This window comes from Gigantopelta aegis, chromosome 3 (genome assembly GCF_016097555.1).
Source record: "Gigantopelta aegis isolate Gae_Host chromosome 3, Gae_host_genome, whole genome shotgun sequence".
NCBI lineage: Eukaryota > Metazoa > Mollusca > Gastropoda > Neomphalida > Peltospiridae > Gigantopelta > Gigantopelta aegis.
The window spans coordinates 64783304-64806053 of NC_054701.1; the positions used below are offsets into that span (position 1 = coordinate 64783304).

The following is a 22750-nucleotide window of genomic DNA, read 5'->3' on the forward strand; positions in this document are numbered from 1 at the left end:
CATACCCTGATATTGTTTGTTCATCATGTACCTATCTGAAAGTACTCTGAATTCTACTCCGGAGAGAAATGTTGAATACCCAGCATAATTTCGGCACAGACCAGTTCCTGCATTCTAACGATTTGCAGTACCCATCACCAGTTTGTTTGTTCTCATGTACCTATCTGAAAGTTCTCGTGATTTTAAGTCAATGACAGACGACGTACTGGAGAGCGTGTTGTCATGACCCAGCATTCTGATCGGACACAGACCAGCTTCCTTCGTTCTAAATATTCTGCAGTACGCCGTCACCAGTTTGTTGTTCATCATGTACCTATCTGAAAGGTCTCTATGACAGACGACGTACTGGAGAGTGTTGAATACCCAGCATTCTGATCGACACAGACCAGCTTCCTTCATTCTAAACCTTTCTACAGCAACACTGTTGCCAGTTTGTTTGTTCATCATGCAACTATCTGAAAGTTCTCGTGGAGATAGTCTATGACAGACGACACACTGGAGAGTGTGTTGAATACCCAGCATTCTGATCAGCACAGACCAGCTTTCTTCTTTCAAAATATTCTGCAGTAACGTCATTGCCAGTTTGTTTGTTCATCATGTACCTATCTGAAAGTTCTTGTGGAGATAGTCTATGACAGACGACGTACTGGAGAGAGTGTTGAATACCCAGCATTCTGATCGGCACAGACCAGCTTCCTTCATTCTAAACCTTTCTACAGTAATGCCAGTTTGTTTATTCATCATGTACCTATCTGAAAGTTCTCCCCGAGAGAGTCTATGACAGACGACGTACTGGAGAGTGTTGAATACCCAGCATTCTGATCGGCACAGACCAGCTTCCTTCATTCTAAACCTTTCTACAGTAATGCCAGTTTGTTTATTCATCATGTACCTATCTGAAAGTTCTCCCCGAGAGAGTCTATGACAGACGACGTACTGGAGAGCGTGTTGAATACCCAGCATTCTGATCGGCACAGACCAGCTTTCTTCATTCTAAATATTCTGCAGTAACGTCATTGCCAGTTTGTTTGTTCATCATGTACCTATCTGAAAGTTCTCATGGAGAGAGTCTATAACAGACGACGTACTGGAGAGCGTGTTGAATACCCAGCATTCTGATCGGCACAGACCAGCTTCCTTCATTCTAAATATTCTGCAGTAACGTCGTTGCCAGTTTGTTTGTTCATCATGTACCTATCTGAAAGTTCTCCCTGAGAGAGTCTATGACAGACGACGTACTGGAGAGCGTGTTGAATACCCAGCATTCTGATCGGCACAGACCAGCTTCCTTCATTCTAAATATTCTGCAGTACGCCATCACCAGTTTGTTTGTTCATCATGTACCTATCTGAAAGTTCTCGTGGAGATAGTCTATGACAGACGACGTACTGGAGAGCGTGTTGAATACCCAGCATTCTGATCGGCACAGACCAGCTTCCTTCGTTCTAAATATTCTGCAGTAACGTCGTTGCCAGTTTGTTTGTTCATCATGTACCTATCTGAAAGTTCTCGTGGAGATAGTCTATGACAGACGACGTACTGGAGAGAGTGTTGAATACCCAGCATTCTGATCGGCACAGACCAGCTTCCTTCATTCTAAATATTCTGCAGTAACGTCGTTGCCAGTTTGTTTGTTCATCATGTACCTATCTGAAAGTTCTTGTGGAGATAGTCTATGACAGACGACGTACTGGAGAGAGTGTTGAATACCCAGCATTCTGATCGACACAGACCAGCTTTCTTCATTCTAAATATTCTGCAGTAACGTCGTTGCCAGTTTGTTTGTTCATCATGTACCTATCTGAAAGTTCTCCCTGAGAGAGTCTATGACAGACGACGTACTGGAGAGCGTGTTGAATACCCAGCATTCTGATCGGCACAGACCAGCTTCCTTCATTCTAAACCTTTCTACAGTAATGCCAGTTTGTTTATTCATCATGTACCTATCTGAAAGTTTTCACGGAGATAGTCTATGACAGACGACGTACTGGAGAGTGTGTTGAACACCCGGCGTTCTGATCGACACAGACTCTTCTCCAGCATGTCAATCAGGTGGTGGTGAAACAGCGGGAAAGGCATGCCCAGAGGCAGAGAGATGTCCAGCTGAAGTGAAAATAACACGTCATGTGACATCAGGTCAGGTTAGGTAAGTGAAGGGAATCAGAAGAGAACAGAGAGACAGGAGAGGAAAGGTAATGAAAGGAAAGAAAACAAAACAAAGAAAAGAAAGAAAAGAAAAAAAGGAAGGGAGAGCACATATTGATTTTATTTTGTAATAAATTAATTAAGTAGCAATGATACACTGAATGACTGTTTAATACATTATACAATGGTTTCGACTTCGTATATAAATGCCACATATTATTATATTCAGTAAAGAATGCTATTTATATTATTCCATTTTTTCAAGAATTATTCCAGAATTCAAAATATCTAATTTTATTATTATTGGTTAGGTAATACAGCTTCATTACACATATAATTTATAACTTTCTTATAAAGTATTAAAATGAAAAAATTTTAAACAAAAATACCCCCCCCCCCCCCAAAAAAAAAAAAAAACACCCAAGAAAAAAAAAAAAAAAAAAAAAAAAAAAGGATGATTTACCCAATCTTGAACACACTGGAGTGGTGTAATGTTATAACCAGCAAACATTGCGGGATTACCCAGAATTCCTCTTGCTGACATTACACCTGCAAAAAACCCCCCCAAAAAACCAATTTAATAATAACACAACAGAATTCATTCTTCTCACCTTATTTATCTCCACACATTCAAGGTAAAAATAACATTTTAACAGTTACAAATATAATGTTTTACAAGACCATGCTTAAAAAAAATTTCCCCTTCAGAATCTTAAATATCTTTTTAAAAAAATCCTCAAAATGTTTTAGTTGTCCATTTTGGTGTCTTCTTTGTTTTTTATCCCACCCCAAATTTCCAATATGATATATAGAGGATTCGTCACGAGTATTTTTTAATATGGAAAATGTAAACCGAGTCTATGTAAATCGGTATTTGTCAAGGCTCTGCCGAGACAAATACTGATTAACTAGACGAGGTTGATATTTTACATATTAAAAAACACGAGTAGCGAATTCTATTTATCCTATAACACTTCTAAAATAACATTCTAATTACTTTTTTAGTAAATCACAGTACTAAAGTTGCCGCCATCGATAATATGCCGTCATCACGATTAGCACAGATTAGTTTGACATCACGCCTTTTAAACAAATCTTTGAAAACGTTACGCTCAGGTACACGGGTCTTGTTGGCTTGTAAGCAAATGACCCATCCACAGCAACAAATTACCTAGAGACCTTGCAGATTTGCATACCATTATTAACCGGGTTAATAAAGTAAATTATCATATGGGTTTATGACATGGATATCATGGGTGAGTTATAGGATAAATACTATTAAACATCACATTAAACCAAAATAAACTGCTGTCCAACAGCTGTTTTAAAATGACGAGTCAGAAAATGACAAAATCAATTTCTGATTAAAAAATTGCTCAAATAATATTGTATTTATTGGCAGAACAATTTTTAAATGTGAGAACTGCTACCAAACCCACAACATAATCTGCTTCATCATTACTGAAGGGAGATAACCTAACTACATCAGTATGCATTGGATTAGATGTACTGGACTTGATAATGTGATAAATGAATTTTGTTAACGAAAATATTTAGTCATGTGTAAGAGTTGATTTATTTGCAATTACAACAGTGATTCTACAATCCACAAGGCAGAAAACAAAAAACTCCAAATGGTGTGGGAAAAAAATAACAACTTACAATTACTAATAACTTGAAATTAAAATTCAAAAAGCCTGATTTTTCTTAAAGGGATATTCCTGAGTTTGCTGGAATTTATAAGATGTTATCGACTAACAGAGGCTTTTTAACGATTGTACTTAAATTAAAATATTAGTGGCTGTATAATTAAACATGTTTCTGATCGTTCTAATATTTGTACTAGTTTAAATTTCATTTTATTTCCTAAAATATATATTTTTCGTATATACAAAATTATTTGAAGACAAAATCCAGTTTGGGCTTCATACAAATATTAAGACAACCAGAAACACATTGAATATACAGTCACTGATATTCTAAACAAGAAAATATATTTAAAATGTAAGTTTAATCATAGAAATATTTTATTAGTCGGAAACATCTTACAATGCAGCAAACTCAGGAATGTCCCTTTAAGGTGTGCATTGTAAAAATATGTACTTACATACATAAAAGTAAAAAAAAAAACGCTGAATTTTGGCCCTAGTGGTTTTCTTGCATAATACAAAATGTCTCTCAACAGGTGTCTGTATTTATATAAAACAAAATTAATTCATAGCTAAAAAAAGTAGAACCTTCAGAAAACTCACGGTATGTCTCATAATTTCTGAAATAAAATAGGTCCAGAAACATGTTTCAGATACTTTTAATGTTCAAATGTTTACTGTGAATATTTATATTTAATTAAAACGTTATCCACAGATTTTTAATTAAAGCTTTGCATACGTTTTCATTTACCATTTACTCCCGTTTCTTTAGCCACCCTAGTAACATCATCCAGTGACTTGATGTCACCATTAGCTACAACCGGAATGTTTACATTTTCTTTAATCAGTCGAATAGCGTCCACGTTAGCTGGCTGGTGGTGCTGGTCCTTGGTGCGGCCATGCACTGTGATCCACGATACCCCGGTCTTCTCCAACTTCTGACACAAGTCGACTGTCGTTCTGAATAAATTAAAAAGGATGCGTAATTATGTACAGTGTTGTACATTTTGTATAAGCAACAGAAACAATCACACACACAGAGCTCACACCATCACTTGCTAAAAGGTCCAAAATATTTTGCCATCTTAATGCTTAGTAACCAGGTATTTTTTTATGACTGCTGCTATTCCTAGAGCTGGGCGGTATACTGTATATACCGTTAGGTATCGGTATCATGTCAATACCGATTTACAGTACTGAGCACATTTCAAAATACCGATATTTCGGTACTGAAAAATGTTTCCTGCCATTTAGTAAAGCACTAACAATATATCTGACGAACACAAAATGGGTTGGATATAAATCAGACGAGAGCTGTGTGTATGAAATTTAATTTTATTTAGATAAAATTAACGGGTGAGACTTAACTTGGACATGCATTTAAAGCCAAGTATATCGAAAACACAGCTCGATGTCGGTATCGGTTCAATATTGAATACCGTACCGATACCGAGGTAAATCATCCCAAAAATACTGATATCGATACCAAACCTCAAATTTCAACACCGCCCAGCTCTAGTAAATACTATTTGCATGAGCACATGTTAAGTCTACTTTTTTCAGCTGTTTGTTGTACAGAGAGAAAATATGCCATCAAACCATTAATAATATGCAACACACATTATGTTGATATTATTATTTCTGTGCTTATTTCCAATTAAGGTTCAAGCATGCTGTCCTGGCACACATCTCACCTATTTGAGCTCTGCCCAGGACAGAAAGTGATTAGTTGATAGTGGATATACTGAATTATTAGCTACAACACATTTTACTTTGAGTTATATTTGAAGCTTTGTTTTAGCTTTAAAGAATAAGTGGTGTAAAACCTAGATCACACGGCTGTTTATTTGTATAAAGTGAGTGTGCAATTTCACATTTTTTTTCTTGGTTATTTTGAGTATTTTTTAGTTGCATACCATTTGCTAAAACAGCTTTAATTTACCAAAACATCATCTTTCCAGGGCCCCGTTCCACGAAGCACTACTATTGTCATAAATACCTACCAACGTGACCTTAACTTTTTTCTATGATCGCCAGTCCATTCCACGATGCGGTGTAGCTTACTATCGTCGTAAATGTCAAATAACAGTTAGATGATGATCTGATAATTTTCTGAGAAAGGATGCTAACTTTTTGTGTAAAAATGGTGCTAATATATACCAAATACCTCTTATGAAACTAGGTGTACAATGAAAAAACGTCTAGGTCGTACGACCTTTACGCGAAAATACATGAGACAACTCTCATGTCTTATACATTCGGCAATTATCGCTTAGCAAATAAACTGACAAAGTTACTTCATGGATGTCAGATACCAATGAATACATCTAAGATGTTCCGAAAAGTCAATAACAAATTTATTATTTAACTAATTCAGACTTCTTTGCAAAGAAGATTTTAATCATTAAAGGGGCACTTACGACTACCGCAAGGTTGCTTTTGTGGAGCTGCTGTAAAGTTTACAGTTCTAGTTGTAAAAGTCACTACAATTAACCATAGCTACGATTCTTTCGTTGAATGAGGCCCTGCTTTATTGCTCATAAAACTTAAGGATGATTCTCAAAGAAAAATACACACTTAGGCTGTAAAAACATGACTAAGAATTAAAATATATTTACAAAGTTTGAGTTGAAGTAATATATAAAAAGACATCAATAACAGTGCTGTACATCATCATAGAGCAATTATATATTTATTTGTCCTTATATGTTGATGTAAGTAGTTACTACATAACATAATTAGGTTAAATCGTAAGGCAAATTTAAGTAACGTACCTAATATCACTGTGTATTCTCATTTTCACTGAAACAGTGAAGTCTGGATTCTGAATCCGAGATTTTGTCTCATGTACAATATCGTATAGTAACTGTGGCTTGTCTATTAAACAGGCACCATATCCCTCCGCCATTGCCCATCTGTACAAGACAAAAAATTCAATATTTATTTACTGAGATAAATTAAATAAAAATGTGTTAAGAAAAGAAGAAAAAAAAGAAAGAGAAACAAACTCAGAATTCAAAACAAAAACAGAAAGTACAAGTAAGTAAATATTACAGATATTTAATCTTCTAATTATTGAAAACAGCTGCACAATAAGAAAAACCTTTTAAAGGGTTCAATGATTTTTATTTACTATTTTGAAAACTGATTATTTCACCAAGCGTAGAAATTTATGACCAAACAAAATGTATATGTACAGTATGTAATTAGGGAATGAAACTAAAGTAAACTTCAAAATAACTGCACTTTAAAAAAAAGAGAAGACATTTTATGCTTTAAAAGTTTTTTTTATAATGATTGTTATCTCCTTGTTTTAAAGCACATTTGCCAGAAACCTAATTAAAATATGGGTTCTTTTTACTGTAAATTTATACTAACACAATATATTCACAATAGTTAAGGATTAATTTCATAAAAACACACCTTTGAGGACAGCCGCAGTTCAGGTCAATTCCATCTGAAAATCTATTAAAAAATAAAAAAATAAACATTTCACCTACTACAGATCAAAATAAATAACTGAAGATGAACTCCAACATTATATAATGTTCTTTCAAAAGTTATTTTCCAGAGCTGACTTCTACATTTCAACGGTTAACTTGTACAGTATTTTCTTATGATCTGAAAAACATTAAGTAATCTTTTACATGGATGGTAGTGGGGGGGGGGGATGGGATTGATTGTGCAACCCACCACACCTCAGGCAAGTGCTCTACCACTCAGTTATACCCAGTCCCATGTGTACATAGAGAATTTCACAAGAAAAAAGTGTTGTGTCTATATTATATTTTACAATCTGTCTGTATTATTTTTTAAGATACTAACGGAGAAATTATTTCTGCTGCATTGGCCAGATCTTGCGGGTTGTTAGCGGCAAACTGCACAATTAGTGGCCGGTCCTCTGAAAACACAAAACTTTATGAACATTGGAAAGCAAAGGAATATGTTTTTTGTGATATCTCAGCACATTTTAAACTATGAAGGAAGAAAATGGTTTATTTGACAACACACTCAACACATTTTATTTCCGGTTATATGGAGTCAGATTAAACTATGAAGCTTTTGTGTCTAACATATGGTTACTGTAGATCCTGAAATTAATGTGTCCCTAAATTAATGCGAGTGATGGTGGGCAGACTAAAATGCGACATGAAATTAATGCGAGTGGCCTCCCTTTGAAATATTACTTTTCTAACAACACACGTCTGTGTACTTTTTGGTTAAATCCAAGTTACGGGTGCATTCGGTGAGATCAACTCACTAACATGTCTGCGTACACATCAATTAACCTGTTTAATTCCTAGTGTTTTTGGTGAGACCAACTCAAAGCATATTTTTGCAGCAATCATTTACGTTACCTAAATCTGGCTAAACATTAGCACACATGTACCATTACAACTGAATATTACTTATCTGTGAACAACGATTTCTAAGTCGTAATTAAATAACAAGTCACTTAGTGATATGCTGACAAAGTTGCAGCTACTTGAACAGTAAAACAAAGAAACGGCTGACCTCAGGATTAGCGTGCTAAAACCCATCATGTGCGATGGATTGAGTCGGCTTTTGACAGGGTGGCCAAAGACCCTGCAAACGTCACATGTTACTGGGATCTTGCTGGACAATTAGTCTGTCTCGCCTACACTGAATTGTTTTCCAATTGTGTTTTATAAATATATTAGAATTTTAATCTTTCTTTGTTTTGTTTTAACGTCAGACACATAGACAAAACATAGAAATAAATGTGTTATATTATGAATGCGAATAACACGAATTTGCATTTTTCGCATTAATATTATGATTGAATTAACTTCAAGATCTACAGTATTTCAACACTTGGTACAGATACTAGATAGTGAGAGAAGGAATATTTGTTGAACGGCAACTCAGCACATTTTAAACTATGGCTATTTGGTGTTATATTGTCACTTCGACAACTGGTCAACACAAAGAAAAAGACAACCTGCTTTAGTATTCCTGAAATTTTAAACTATGGCTATTTGGTGTTATATTGTCACTTCGACAACTGGTCAACACAAAGAAAAAGACAACCTGCTTTAGTATTCCTGAAATTTTAAACTATGGCTATTTGGTGTTATATTGTCACTTCGACAACTGGTCAACACAAAGAAAAAGACAATCGGCTTTAGTATTCCTGAAATTTTAAACTATGGCTATTTGGTGTTATATTGTCACTTCGACAACTGGTCAACACAAAGAAAAAGACAACCTGCTTTAGTATTCCTGAAATTTTAAACTATGGCTATTTGGTGTTATATTGTCACTTCGACAACTGGTCAACACAAAGAAAAAGACAACCTGCTTTAGTATTCCTGAAATTTTAAACTATGGCTATTTGGTGTTATATTGTCACTTCGACAACTGGTCAACACAAAGAAAAAGACAACCTGCTTTAGTATTCCTGAAATTTTAAACTATGGCTATTTGGTGTTATATTGTCACTTCGACAACTGGTCAACACAAAGAAAAAGACAACCGGCTTTAGTATTCCTGAAATTTTAAACTATGGCTATTTGGTGTTATATTGTCACTTCGACAACTGGTCAACACAAAGAAAAAGACAACCGGCTTTAGTATTCCTGAAATTTTAAACTATGGCTATTTGGTGTTATATTGTCACTTCGACAACTGGTCAACACAAAGAAAAAGACAACCGGCTTTAGTATTCCTGAAATTTTAAACTATGGCTATTTGGTGTTATATTGTCACTTCGACAACTGGTCAACACAAAGAAAAAGACAACCTGCTTTAGTATTCCTGAAATTTTAAACTATGGCTATTTGGTGTTATATTGTCACTTCGACAACTGGTCAACACAAAGAAAAAGACAACCTGCTTTAGTATTCCTGAAATTTTAAACTATGGCTATTTGGTGTTATATTGTCACTTCGACAACTGGTCAACACAAAGAAAAAGACAATCGGCTTTAGTATTCCTGAAATTTTAAACTATGGCTATTTGGTGTTATATTGTCACTTCGACAACTGGTCAACACAAAGAAAAAGACAACCTGCTTTAGTATTCCTGAAATTTTAAACTATGGCTATTTGGTGTTATATTGTCACTTCGACAACTGGTCAACACAAAGAAAAAGACAACCTGCTTTAGTATTCCTGAAATTCAGCAAGGAATCTTCTACATGTAATTTCCCATAAACACGTCAGTACATACCATGGCCTTTGATGTACTAATTGCAGGGCTAGCTCTGGCACTCGCCAAATTCGCCACTTGTGAATTTAAAAAACAACTGGCAACTTTGATTTTATTTTGGCGAATTAATTTCATGTAATAATTGATATTTTGTGGAAAAAATAACAGTGTTTCTGAAATGTTTGAAGTTCAGTAGATAATTTGGCGATATTTTCTGCTGACCCAGAGCTAGCCCTGAATAGTGAGACGCTGGCTGGGATGGCAAAAGACAAAAAGAAAAACCAAAGTCTACCGAGGGCAATCAATCCTGCAATTCAAGTGGACTACCACTGAGCAACATTCCACCCCAAAGGCAACATTAGGTATAAAAGTATAAATTGATATAGAACTTCCATCAAGTAATGAAGGAAATGTTTTATTTAGCGACACTCTCAACGCATTTTATTTAAGGTTATATGGCGTCACACATATGGTTAAGAACCACACAGATATTGAGAGAGGAAACCTGCTGTCGCCACTTCATGGGCTACTCTTTCCGATTAGCAGCAAGGGATCTTTTACATGCACTATCCCACAGGCAGGGTAGCACATACCACGGCCTTTGACATGCCAGTCGTGGTGCACTGGCTGGAACGAAAAATAGCCCAATGGGCCCACCAACAGGGATAGATCCCAGACTGACCGCGCATCAAGCGAGCGCTTTACCACTGGGCTATGTCCCTCTCCTCCATCAAGTAATGATCACAAAACAAACGTAAAGCAGAGCGATAAATACCAGCACATGTTGTGAACTCGCTGTCTCTCGCTTTTACCGACCGGATGAAGGAGTCTGAGATTATCATCGGGGTGAAGGCAAGGTCACACTGGTATTTTCGTACCAGCTGGCGGAATGGCAGCCTGCAGCGAAAACAAAATTAATAACATTTGACTGATATCTTTTTTATTAATTGGCAAAGAGGCAGTCTGCTCTAAATATATATATATATATATAGATATATAGATATATAGATATACACATATACAGATATATAGATATATAGATAGATATATATAGATATAGATATAGATATATACATATATAGATATATAGATAGATATATATATAGATATATAGATATATATATATATCTATCTATCTATCTATATATAGATGTAGATATATATATATAGATATAGATATATAAAAAGAAATAAAAAAGAAATTTTAACTATATATAGATATAAATGTATAGATATAGATATAGATATATAAAAAGAAATAAAAAAGAAATTTTTAAAAAATAATTTAAAAAAGGAAATTGTTGGAATCTGAATTTGTCGTATTTTCACCTAAATCATCCCATACATTACAATGTATAACCCGAATTAAAGTTGTAGACCAAGTTTCAACTTGTAAAAATGGACAGAGCTCGACCTTAGCAGTCGCCCGGGATGTTTTGGCTATCAATTTCCCCCTCTGGCTACCAGATATATAAACCTGGTAGTCTGCCAGGCTACTAGCTTTTTTTTGCACATCCAGTTACTCCGCAATCAATAAGACACTTAAACATCTAAAAAAACCCCACCTAAAACAACATGTTTAAATAAAATAAATGATTTTGCTTTCATTTCTTTTTTAAATTTATTAAAATTATGGGGCTACCAATTTTTACCGAGGCCCGAGTTTGATTAATCTACAAACCTGCACTTAAAACAGAGAAATACTCTTAAAAATAGACCAGAGCTCATCTCCATAACTGTTATATCTCAGAGGTTTGTGTGTTTTTAAAACTACCAAAAATACATTTTGTGGTATTAAAAACACCAAGAAGACCAAAAACCGTTTAAATGTACAGAAATGGATATTCTAAACAACAAATGTAAGTAATGTCTAATTTCAATTACCAAAAACGCCTCTGATATGATAAATTAATAATTTACTAAATAGATATGTTTATCTGTTTAAAGATGATGTTTACTTTCATTTTAAAATATTAAATAAACATTCAGCGAACTAAAATTTTACATATTCACCATCAAAATTTTTAAAGATATAAATTCTTTATATTCCTAAGTCAAATATTCGACTTTTCATAGTATTTAGGGGTGGAAGGTGGGGTGCATACCCCCAGTATCAACCCTTTAGATCTGCATATTTCACAACAGTGTTTCTGCCAGAAAGAAATGTTTGGGTATATGGCACTATGAAATTAAATACATGTATTTGCAATATGTGTACTGAATGCAACCACAATCGATAGTGGGTATGGGGAGGGGGCCTCCCCTAGAAAGAAAACGGATTAGGTTTAGGGTTAGGGTTAGGAAAATCATACAGTAATGATAAGTCATTAATTTTGTCAAAAAGTAAACTTTAACCAAAAAATCTGCAAAACAATTTGGGTATGGCACCATACCCATTTTACTTTCTGGCAGAAACCCTGCACATGTATACCTAATCCCTTTTTAGCAATCCATATACAAACATCAGGGCTTCTAGAATATTGATAAAATCCACTAGCCATGGGATCAGTGATTAAAGGTTATTACTAGCCACGATTAAAAATTCACTTGCCCTACTTTACTTTAAGTTCATCTAATTTTACTAAATAATAGTAATACTCAGATATGTCACCTAAAGGGGGAGATACAGATTAAAAACACTAACATTGGTGGTTTGGGGTTGGGGGAAAATATTCACATTTACAAAATAGATGTAACTGCAATTGACCAAAACATTTCACTAGCCGTCAGGCATGGCAACAGTAGTTATTTACTAGCCCAACATTGAATATCACTAGCCATAGGATTGGAGCTACCGTAATCTAGAAGCCCTGTAAACATACTTTGAGTATCGAACCATTGGAGCACATATCTTCACCGTGGTATCCCCTGTCAAGAGTTGAAGTGGGGTCTTCCAGGTACGTTCAGCATACAACGAGCTGTCTGCATCCATTCTTCCCGGACACGAAAACCTCTCCTTTTGTACACAGATGTACGATGCATCACATCAGTTAGACTAGCAATTTTAATTTATTATCTCATTATACTGGTCAAGAATAAGTTGTATTCTAAAAAAATAAGAAAAGAGAACAAAAAGAACAAATTAATTAATTCATGACATTTTTTTTTTTATATACATGTATGTATCTCACTGGAATGCACTGATCACAATCTTAAAAACAGACCACTGGTTAGAAAGGACAAAAATGATGGGGATCAATGTTATCACCCATCATGCATCCAATGTTATTTTACTGAGCTGTACTGATAACTGCTTATTTTATACAGTTTATAAATACAAATTTAACTAGGTCAGTAACGACTTTATGGTTGACCTGGCACATTTATAAATTAACACTTACAGTTTTACATTAACTTAATACCGTATACCAGTCTCCACTAAATGTTTCAGCAATACAATACATATCCACCAGTATATTTGTTATCAAACTTTTGGTAATTTTGACATATAGTCTTAGAGAGGAAACCCGCTACATTTTTCCATTAGTAGCAAGGGATCTTTTATATGCACCATCCCACAGACAGAATAGCACATACCACGGCCTTTGATATACAAGTTGTAGTGCACTGGCTGGAACTAGAAATAGCTCAATGGGCCCACTGACAGGGATCAAATGGCCATGCATCAGACGATATTCTTCAAAATGTTGCAAACGACTGGTCAGGTCAGTTACAAATTTGGTTTTTATGTAACTGTTACTTCATTTGCGACAAAATTTTAGATCTCAGAGCATGGTTTTCATCATTTTCTCAAGTGACAGTGTTTCCTTTAACAAATGAGATAACAGATGTTTTGAATTATCTTTATCATAATGCTAACATGGTGATAAAAACTTACTGACACCATTCTGAGTCTTATTAACATTTTGTGGGATTTCACCTCATGAGAACTGAATGAATATTAAACAGACATTTTGTACTTACTTTGTTTCTTACTCTTCCAGTTGATACTCATATTTGTACAAACTATTCCACACTAGGGTCTACATGGGTACTCGAGTACTCGGGCACAGGGCCAAGTCTAGCATGTCGAGTTTGTTCACAGGACTCGCGTACCCGTACAAGGTAAAATATAATGATCAACCAGGGCTCACCCTGGATCAAAAATACCTGTAGCCCAAATATTAGCCAAATGGAATTTTTATTAGCCAAATTTGTTTTACGCAGTACTGTATAGAGTATTTATATATGAATATGAAAATGTACCTTTTTCAGCTAATTGTGTACAAACTGGAATAAACAGGAATAACAAAACCTCAATGGGGGTTGGGGCAGTTAATATATTACTTCGATTTTTCAGCGGGGGTGGGGTGGGAATGGGGTTATGCAATATCTTCAGAGTTTAAAGCCAGTACCCATACACCCACCCCCACTTCTAAGGCCTATGACATTAAATTAACAAACATACAGAAATATGGGGGTGGGTGGATGTTTATGGAGGGTGCTCTCGACCATAGGTACGAAATTAACAAAGACAAAGGAATAAACAAAAACTGCAGTTAGATATTCATTGATGCAAACAACTAGTTTTTCTACAAATTAACACCAAGATTTACTTTTGCGTAATCATATTGTTTAATGTCCGCAACGATGTCTCTTGACACGCGGGTGTCGGCTAACTCTGAAGCGTGACGTATATTCGCACTGAGAGCTGTCCTCAGTTCAGCCAATGAACGTTCTTCCTAACGTTCGCGAACTATTTGATTGGTGTTTGTCGTGTCCATTTGGTTTAACGTGAAGCGCACAAACCAGTCTAGCGAACGTTTTGTTTTCGTTCAGTCTGGCTGAACTCAGCCCTTGAGACAGCCTACAGGTCTATTGGCCCTGAACTGGCATGTGTATTCAAATTGACATGTATTGTCGGTCTGTTTTTATTACTTTGGTTCAAAGATTTTACAAAATAAAAATAACAAGTTACAGATTTTCCAGACATTGCTATCATACATGTTGAATGCATGCCGTTAAAATTAATAACCGTGATTATTAAAATAAGCAAACATTATAAGGCCTACGCTGTATTCTGCATGACACCGTTTCTCGTTACCGGTCGCGAGATGGCTATTACGCTAATTAAATATTTGCTAGTATTATTATGTTTGAGGTGTCGGATAGATTATGTAACTGTCTGTTCACATCAGAAGAATGGACAATACTTTCAGCAGCAGATGATCAGCGATATAAGTTACACATTATATGATCATGCGCTGGTTTCTCATTTTAAACTGGCCGCCCATCCATCACAAAACTGAATGCATCAACCAGTTTCTAAATGCAATACAATGGCATGATTTGGCATCCATGTTCAGCGCAGGACTTAAGATGCATAATGCCAGTTTACTTTATTCCTTAGTCTCATTATCATCTAGTGTAAGTGTCAGATATTCGTGTCTGGGTCAAGTTTGACCCTCGAGTACTCGACTCCAATATTTTGAACTCATGGAGGCCCTTCTCCACACCCATACACACACCAGGGTTTTGTCAGCTCGCACCCATAACTAAATATTGATTATTTCGTCAATTGTATTTTTGAAGATATCTAGCAATGTGTGTAAATAACTTTCTTTCAAACAAAAACCCACATGCAAGCATATAATATTACCACACACACACACACACACACACACACAGTTATTCATACATGACTGCAACATATTTATAAACATGCAACCAAACGATGAGTCAAACAAATAGTGTTGCCTTCACTATATTACATCTGTACATTTACAAAGTGACCTATTTATATGTAAAAAATTATATTTTTGGTTTTACTGGGCGATTTGTCATTCCAGCCAGTGCACCACGACTGGCATATCAAAGGCCTTGGTATGTGCTATCTTACCTGTCGGATGGTTCATATAAAAGATCCCTCGATACTAATGGAAAAATGCACTGCGGTTTCTCTAAAACTATATGTTAAAATTACCAAATGTTTGAGATCCAATAGCCGATGAATAATCAATGTTCTCTAGTAGTGTCGTTAACCCAAACAATTCTATTTGTGTTACTACTTTGTGGTCAAAAACGTTATTTGGTACGACCTGTCACTTGGAACTATGTAGCAAGAGTTCCCTGTGTAAACTACCAAAATTCGACTGATGATAAAATCAATACATGAACATAAGACAGTTATTACACCAATATTATCCTACCATTCATGTTATGATAAACGAGCCTATTTTTGTTTAAAAAAACAACTCCCCGATCTTCTCCAAAAACTCACATGGCCTCCACTTTCGCTTCTTTCTGACCTTGAACCCTGCTGGTTCTATCCGGTATTACGTTTTTATATTAGTTATTAGTAATTTAATACTTATACTTATTTTTAATTATACAAATAAACCATTATTATTTATATTATACAATTTTTAATTAAAAAAAAATACAAACAAATTGTTCGGGTATTTCCGACATATTTCGTTTTCATGATGGACGGTGATGTGTTGGCTGTATTGGAAAATGATGGTTTGTTTATTATTCACACACGTGATATTGCTCTTATCCATACTAATGATTATTATTTTAAGCAGTATGTTTGTGCATTTTTAATTGCTATGAAAAGAACATACTCATGAGTAACAGTTTAATAAATGTGTATTCCTTCAAATATATCAGTCACGTATCTATATTCGCTCATCACTCATCTTCGCACAGGACCAAGCAAAATATTAAAATGTTTTATTAACGCAAAGCACAAACATATTTCCGTATTTAGTAAACATACATGTTTTTGTCATTAACAGATCTCAATGATTGTCATTGCAATTTGGCAAGAATATGACACCCCCCCCCCCCCCACACACACATCAGAGATTAGGAAAGAAAGAAAAAATTTAATTGACAGCTTTCTTTTAAATATGTCACATATTTATTAGGATACAAAGAAAAATTAATTGACAGCTGATAATATAACATACATTTTGAGATCTTTTATTAAATAAATGTTTTTCTTTTAAAATTAAAATGATCCTTACCACAGTTAAAAGTGTATATAAATTATTATACAGATATTTACATGTAATTGTTTCTTCTTTGTTTCAGATATATTTCGACAGTTTCTTGAATCGTCATTTGATGTTAAGGCTTATTCCAACAGAGCCATACAAGGCTTGGCCATATCTGAACAGCTGGGGAAACTTGCAGAGGGCATTTCCCTACTTGACAAAGAAATACACTCACAGGTTTGACATTTTAAATAAAATCTCAGAATACAGGGCTAATACACATGTATGGAACTGCCATTGGCAGTTGAATTTCAATAATTTGTATATTTTAATTAAATTACATGTGCTACTTTTTCATCATGACCCAGTTTCATTAATAATTACATGTGCTACTTTTTCACCATGACCCAGTTTCATTAATGTGTGTAAGTTGTATTAATATTAATTGTAACTACCCCTCTGATTAAAATCTGTTAAAAAATGTAAACACTTCCTTGGTTATCTACAATTCGGTCATATGTTCAATGCATTGAATTTTAAATAAATTAATCTTTTATTTGTGTTTTATAAAACAAACTGTAATATAACAAAATTGTTTTCAATGCTTTTAGATTGTAGAACATCATGAAGACTTGTTATCGCAGGCAACAAGTGTGGAGACTCTGGAAGGTAATTCTATTTCTCATTCCAGCCATACACATTTATTATATCTAGAATAATAGTTTGAACTTGTATACAAACATGTATGTAAATTCATTATTTACTGTGAGCTAAAATTTGAAAGAGCATGTAAATAGTAAATGAAGATTACTATTCCATATAATATTAAAATTAAGTTTCATGGATTTTTATGGTCTTTTTTCAGGTGTCCTACAAATGATGCAGACACGAATCCAGTCTCTTTTGGCTGCAATGGACAGGTAAATTCTTACTTAAAATCATTCAGTATCAGTTTCACATTCTACGCAAATACATGTAAAAAACCAACTTTTTTCATGTTAATTACTAGAAATGAAAAACTACTTCTCTCCTTGTTCTTTGATGAAATGGTCACAGTAACCCTTTCTTTTATGATGTTATGTCAAATGATTTTTGTTTAATTTCTAGGATAAGAACAAAGGTTACAGATGTTTACAACAAAATACAGTCAAGAACAATCCAGCTCCGACATTTGCAGGTAATTTAAATTTTAAATGGAAAACAAAGGTTAAAGTAGAAAAGTATAGTTCCCTTTTTTTTTACCCAGTAGGTACTTTTTCATTCAAATCGGTGCTCCACATGTGGTATATTAAAGACTGTGGTATGTGGTGTCCTGTTTAATGTAAAGTGCTTATAATTAAAAAGGCCTTTTGATACTAACTGGTAGGAGTAACCTATGTAGTGTGAGTGGGTTTCTTCTCTAACTCTCATCCATATGTCGAAATTCCTTAATGACATCTTATTTACGTGTAGCTGTTAAACAATATCTTCATATTGCATAAAAAGCACTGACCCTAGTTATTGGGCATTCTAAAATATTTTCAGCTACTGCAGGCTCTTGTCACATTTTGCTTAAACTATTAATTTGTGAAAACCCAATGTTTTCAGTTGTTCTGGTGCTTATAGTAGCTACAAACTCATTTTAAACAAAACCGAAAAGGTTCCTGTGTGTACATCTTTAACCAAGGTCAATGTATTTAAACATGTTTTTTTGTTGTATAATATATTTACTCCTTTTTAATTTCCTGCTTGAATCTTAGTGGAATATAAATATTGAAAAACAGTTTATTAATCAGTATTTACTGCTAAGGATATGTTTATCTTGTTAAACTCAGAATCGGCAAATTTTCTTTTTCTTCAGACAACGTGTGACCTGCTGCGTAGAACTATCAGAGTTATGTACCTTAACAAGCGACTACACAGTCAGCTGCAGGGAGGTGCTAGAGAAATCACCAAGGCAGCACAGAGTCTGAATGAACTTGGTGAGTTGATGTTATATATTTAAAAAAAAACCCACATATAAAGTGGCAATTTCAACTTTGTAAATATTTTATGATGGATTTGTATAAAATATAGTAAATGTATATTTCTGAGGTTCTAGAATGCAGTTGCCCGATGCTCGAGACCAGTGTTTTTTAGATTCAGGCCACTAAAAATTACTTTGTTGCATCCTGATGGCAAGTGGAAATATTGAGAAATGCATTTCAAGTTATTTTGATCTAATTACAGCTTGACATTCCATTAATTTTGAGGTTGGCATGTTGTACTTCATTTGGGCTTGTTTAAATTATTTTGGGCACACCCTTTATTGCCTCAGTTTTGGTTCAATCTAAAGCCCTGGATATTATAACAAGGTACATATATTTTATTGACAGGAAGGAAGGAAATATTTAATTTAATGACGCACTCAACATATTTTATTTACGGTTATATGGCGTCGGACATATGGTTAAGGACCATACAGATATTGAGAGAGAAAACCCTCCATGGGCTATTTTCGATTAGCAGCAAGGGATCTTTTATATGCACTATCCCAGTCAGGATAGTACATACCACAGCCTTTGTTACACCAGTTGTAGAGCACTGGCTGGAACGAGAAATAGCCCAATTTGCCCACTGACAGGAATTGATCCTAGACCGATAGCGCATCAAGCGAGCTTTGTACCACTGAGCTACGTCCCGCCCCTTTATTGATAGGTTATATAGATTGTGTCATGTTGATATTATAACAAGGTAATGGATTGGTTATTTATGTAGATTATGCTATAGATATTATAACAAGGTATCAATTTATTGACAGACTATGTCTGTGAGGGAGTGGATCTCAGTGGTATTGAAGTGATTGAAACAGACCGCAGATTTATAAAACAAGCACGGAAAGAGGTTGAGACTCAAGCTCAGAAAATGTTAGAGCAGGGCATGGAAACACAGGTAATAATATTGGCAGTCATAATATTTACATGTAGTTGATACCACTGTTGATAATGTCATTGGATTAGTATTTTATTTACACGGTCATTGATTAAATAGTCCCAAATTAAACAGCAGTTTGTATTGCCAATTATGCTTTTTAAGTTCCAAGTGTCTGATATACAGCAATAATTTTTATTTTGTCCCTAAAACTATTGATTTAAATTTGATTAATTACCTCAAGTTGAGAGTATTGACAATTTCAGAAAATATTTAGTTTTTGAAATCATCAGCATTTACAAAACACAACTTTGGATTGAGATGCTACACTTACATTTGGAATGGTGTAGCAATATCTTAACTTATATATAATTATTTTTGAAATAATTCCAAATAATTTCCTCAGATAGTGTAAAATGTATTTTAAAAAGAAGTTTTTTTTCTCAGTTTTACCGGTAATTCATTTTCAAAGGAGTGTTCTTGTGTATACATTTTGCATTTTATGTTCCGTCTTTATACCTAGTAGGTACACTAGAAATACTCAAAACTATAATGGATTTTTCTATATAAAAGTGTCTTCGCTAATTCTCTAACCATGTTGGAAGTCCTGTTATTGGTTGCCAGTGTGACATCATAGCTTAAATATCAGTTTGTTTCTGTCCTCGTGTTAACGTACAAAAACTAAAACAACAAAGAAACATGTTCATATTTCTGTTATCGTTAATATTCTTTCGATTTCAGCAATAACTAAATTCCTTTCTCAGAAGAACGTTTCTAAGGAAGGCAGTTTAGCTAACTGCCGAAATGACGGGACATGCTAATTAACTTGTCTTAATTTCAATGGGTTTTTTACTGTGTATCACAAATATGCACTTATAATTTTCTCTATGCACTGTTATGTGAACAACCGATTAACCTTTATTTTGATGTTTGATTTCTACAGAACCAGACCCAAGTGGCCACGAGTCTGCAGGTGTTTCACAATCTGGGCTGCCTGAGTCAGGTGGTCGAGCGTGTGGTTAATGACTGTAAGGAACACCTCCACCGTAACATCCGCAGCTGTCTGGATGTACAGGCACTGTCTCAACAACAGTCCAACACAAGAGGTAGGCTCCCAGTCTAACAGACATTCTCTCAGTGTTTCCTACAGCTTAGATCGTTAAAATGCATGTGAAATTGGCTGGGGTTTGGATTTCTTTTCATGCTTTTTTTCAAAGAAAACAAACATTAATGGTAAAAGTATCCTGATAATTAAGGTTTGTCCCATTGAACATGGCAGTAGAATGAATGAATGAATGAATGTATGTTTAATGTCACCCCAACACAATAATAGAGACGGGCTATCAGGTGTCAAAAAAGGTATGCAATGGGTGCATAAGTCATAATAATTCAAATCATTCATATAGATGTATATTCTTACTGATTGTATAATTAAAAGTTAAGCAGTTAACAAAAACCAAAACATCCAGCGATAACCTGTGATCAAAGTTCAAATTCCAACTGATTCTCAACACTAATAGTTTATATCTGCCTGTAATTTGATATATAGAGGATACTCCGCGATTGTCTTGTGATATAATTTATCAGCACGAGTTGATAAAAGTATGAAATTCGAGGCGAGGCTTGCCGAGGATTTTATACTTTTATCAACGAGTGCTGATAAATTATGATATCACAAGGCACGAGGGGATATTCTTTTTATCATCCATTATCATTCTTTTCATATGCGACAGTTGTAAACAATGTCAGTAATGTGGGTTGAATGTCAGCGGTAGACTCGTTAACTAGCAGAACGGCAGTGGCGTGACGCCACTAATGGTAGGTTTAGCGCAGAAACGAACACAGTGACATAACAAAACATTGTCTTGTGATTAAAATTTGACCAATCAAGATTATAAGAAATGATATCTCCTGCGGAGATATCACAGGAGATATCGCAAATTATAGTGCCAGCGATATCTCCTACAAAAGCCTTTACTGGATGATAAATTCATTTAATGCATGCACAGAGATTATTACAAATGTATGTGATATGTTTTGGATGAATCTGGATCTGTTCACAATACTGATCATTTGGATGCACACAGCTGACTTTATTAAACATACATTGTATGTGCCAGGTGGTCCCGGAAAGGCCGCCATGCCAGCTCCAGGAAACACTGCAGCATTTCGAGCCATGCTGTGGACGAATATGGAGAAATTGATGGACAGCATACATGCATCTTGTGCACAGGTAAGTCTTCATGGCAATCCAATGTTTACAAACATTGATAGCTCCTTTGTCATGATATAAAATGATCACATTTATTTTTATTATCAGCAGGATGTGATAATGTTTAATGCTGTAAATATGGATTAGCACAGCTTTGTACTTGCATTTAACATGTAATATGTGTGGTCAAAGGGAATAATTTTAATGACTGTAACAGTAAAATCAACCTCCACTGAGAGGATTTGATCCACGGACTCTCAGTACGAGAGTCCAGCACTCTACCAATTGAGTTAATAAGGAAATTCCCACTGGCTACTGCCAGTAGGAGCACTTTATACCAACACTACTACATGACTACTATAGCATAGGCAGCATTGTACATTGCGTCTGTCCATTCTTTACTTTTTGTCTTGTTTTTAAATGTTAAAACTAAATGTTAAAACATAAAAATATTTATATTACATTGCATGAACATACAAATCATAGGGAGGGGTTAATGCATTAAAATGTGGCTTTCGTTTTAAATGTTAAAACGTAAAACAATATTGATATTAGATTTCAGTTACATACATATACTCTTCAAAAAAAGAAACGCAAAAGGGTACAAATGGGTTATAACTCCGATTTTATGTTTCCTACAGGTTCATGCTTTGTGAATATAAGGTCATTGCATGTCCCAAATACATTCCCACGGTTACATTCGATAAAACGCAGCTACTGTACAATAAAGTTCCAAAATGTGA

General features: G+C 34.8%; 2 protein-coding genes across 2 annotated transcripts in view; one reads left to right on the top strand and one right to left on the bottom strand.

The window, feature by feature from the left end:
* Positions 1-255: 255 nt before the first annotated feature.
* LOC121368428 (tRNA-dihydrouridine(20a/20b) synthase [NAD(P)+]-like) lies at positions 256-16194 on the bottom strand. Its single transcript, XM_041493158.1, has 9 exons — positions 16115-16194; positions 12788-13012; positions 10741-10862; positions 7620-7695; positions 7218-7259; positions 6569-6709; positions 4546-4754; positions 2609-2694; positions 256-2103 (listed from the first exon to the last, which is right to left on the bottom strand). The coding sequence occupies exons 2-9, from the start codon at positions 12895-12897 to the stop codon at positions 1936-1938; spliced, it is 954 nt and encodes a 317-aa protein (XP_041349092.1). The 5' UTR covers positions 12898-13012; positions 16115-16194; the 3' UTR covers positions 256-1935.
* A 192-nt stretch (positions 16195-16386) lies between these two features.
* Positions 16387-22750, top strand: part of LOC121368429 (conserved oligomeric Golgi complex subunit 5-like) — a 33563-nt gene continuing 27199 nt past the window's right edge. The window contains exons 1-9 of the mRNA XM_041493159.1: positions 16387-16427; positions 17004-17143; positions 17518-17575; positions 17772-17826; positions 18014-18083; positions 18747-18867; positions 19686-19816; positions 20739-20901; positions 21916-22028. Of these exons, the coding sequence (XP_041349093.1) occupies positions 16388-16427; positions 17004-17143; positions 17518-17575; positions 17772-17826; positions 18014-18083; positions 18747-18867; positions 19686-19816; positions 20739-20901; positions 21916-22028 (891 nt within the window). The 5' untranslated portion in view covers position 16387. The remainder of the gene's footprint in view (positions 16428-17003; positions 17144-17517; positions 17576-17771; positions 17827-18013; positions 18084-18746; positions 18868-19685; positions 19817-20738; positions 20902-21915; positions 22029-22750) is intronic.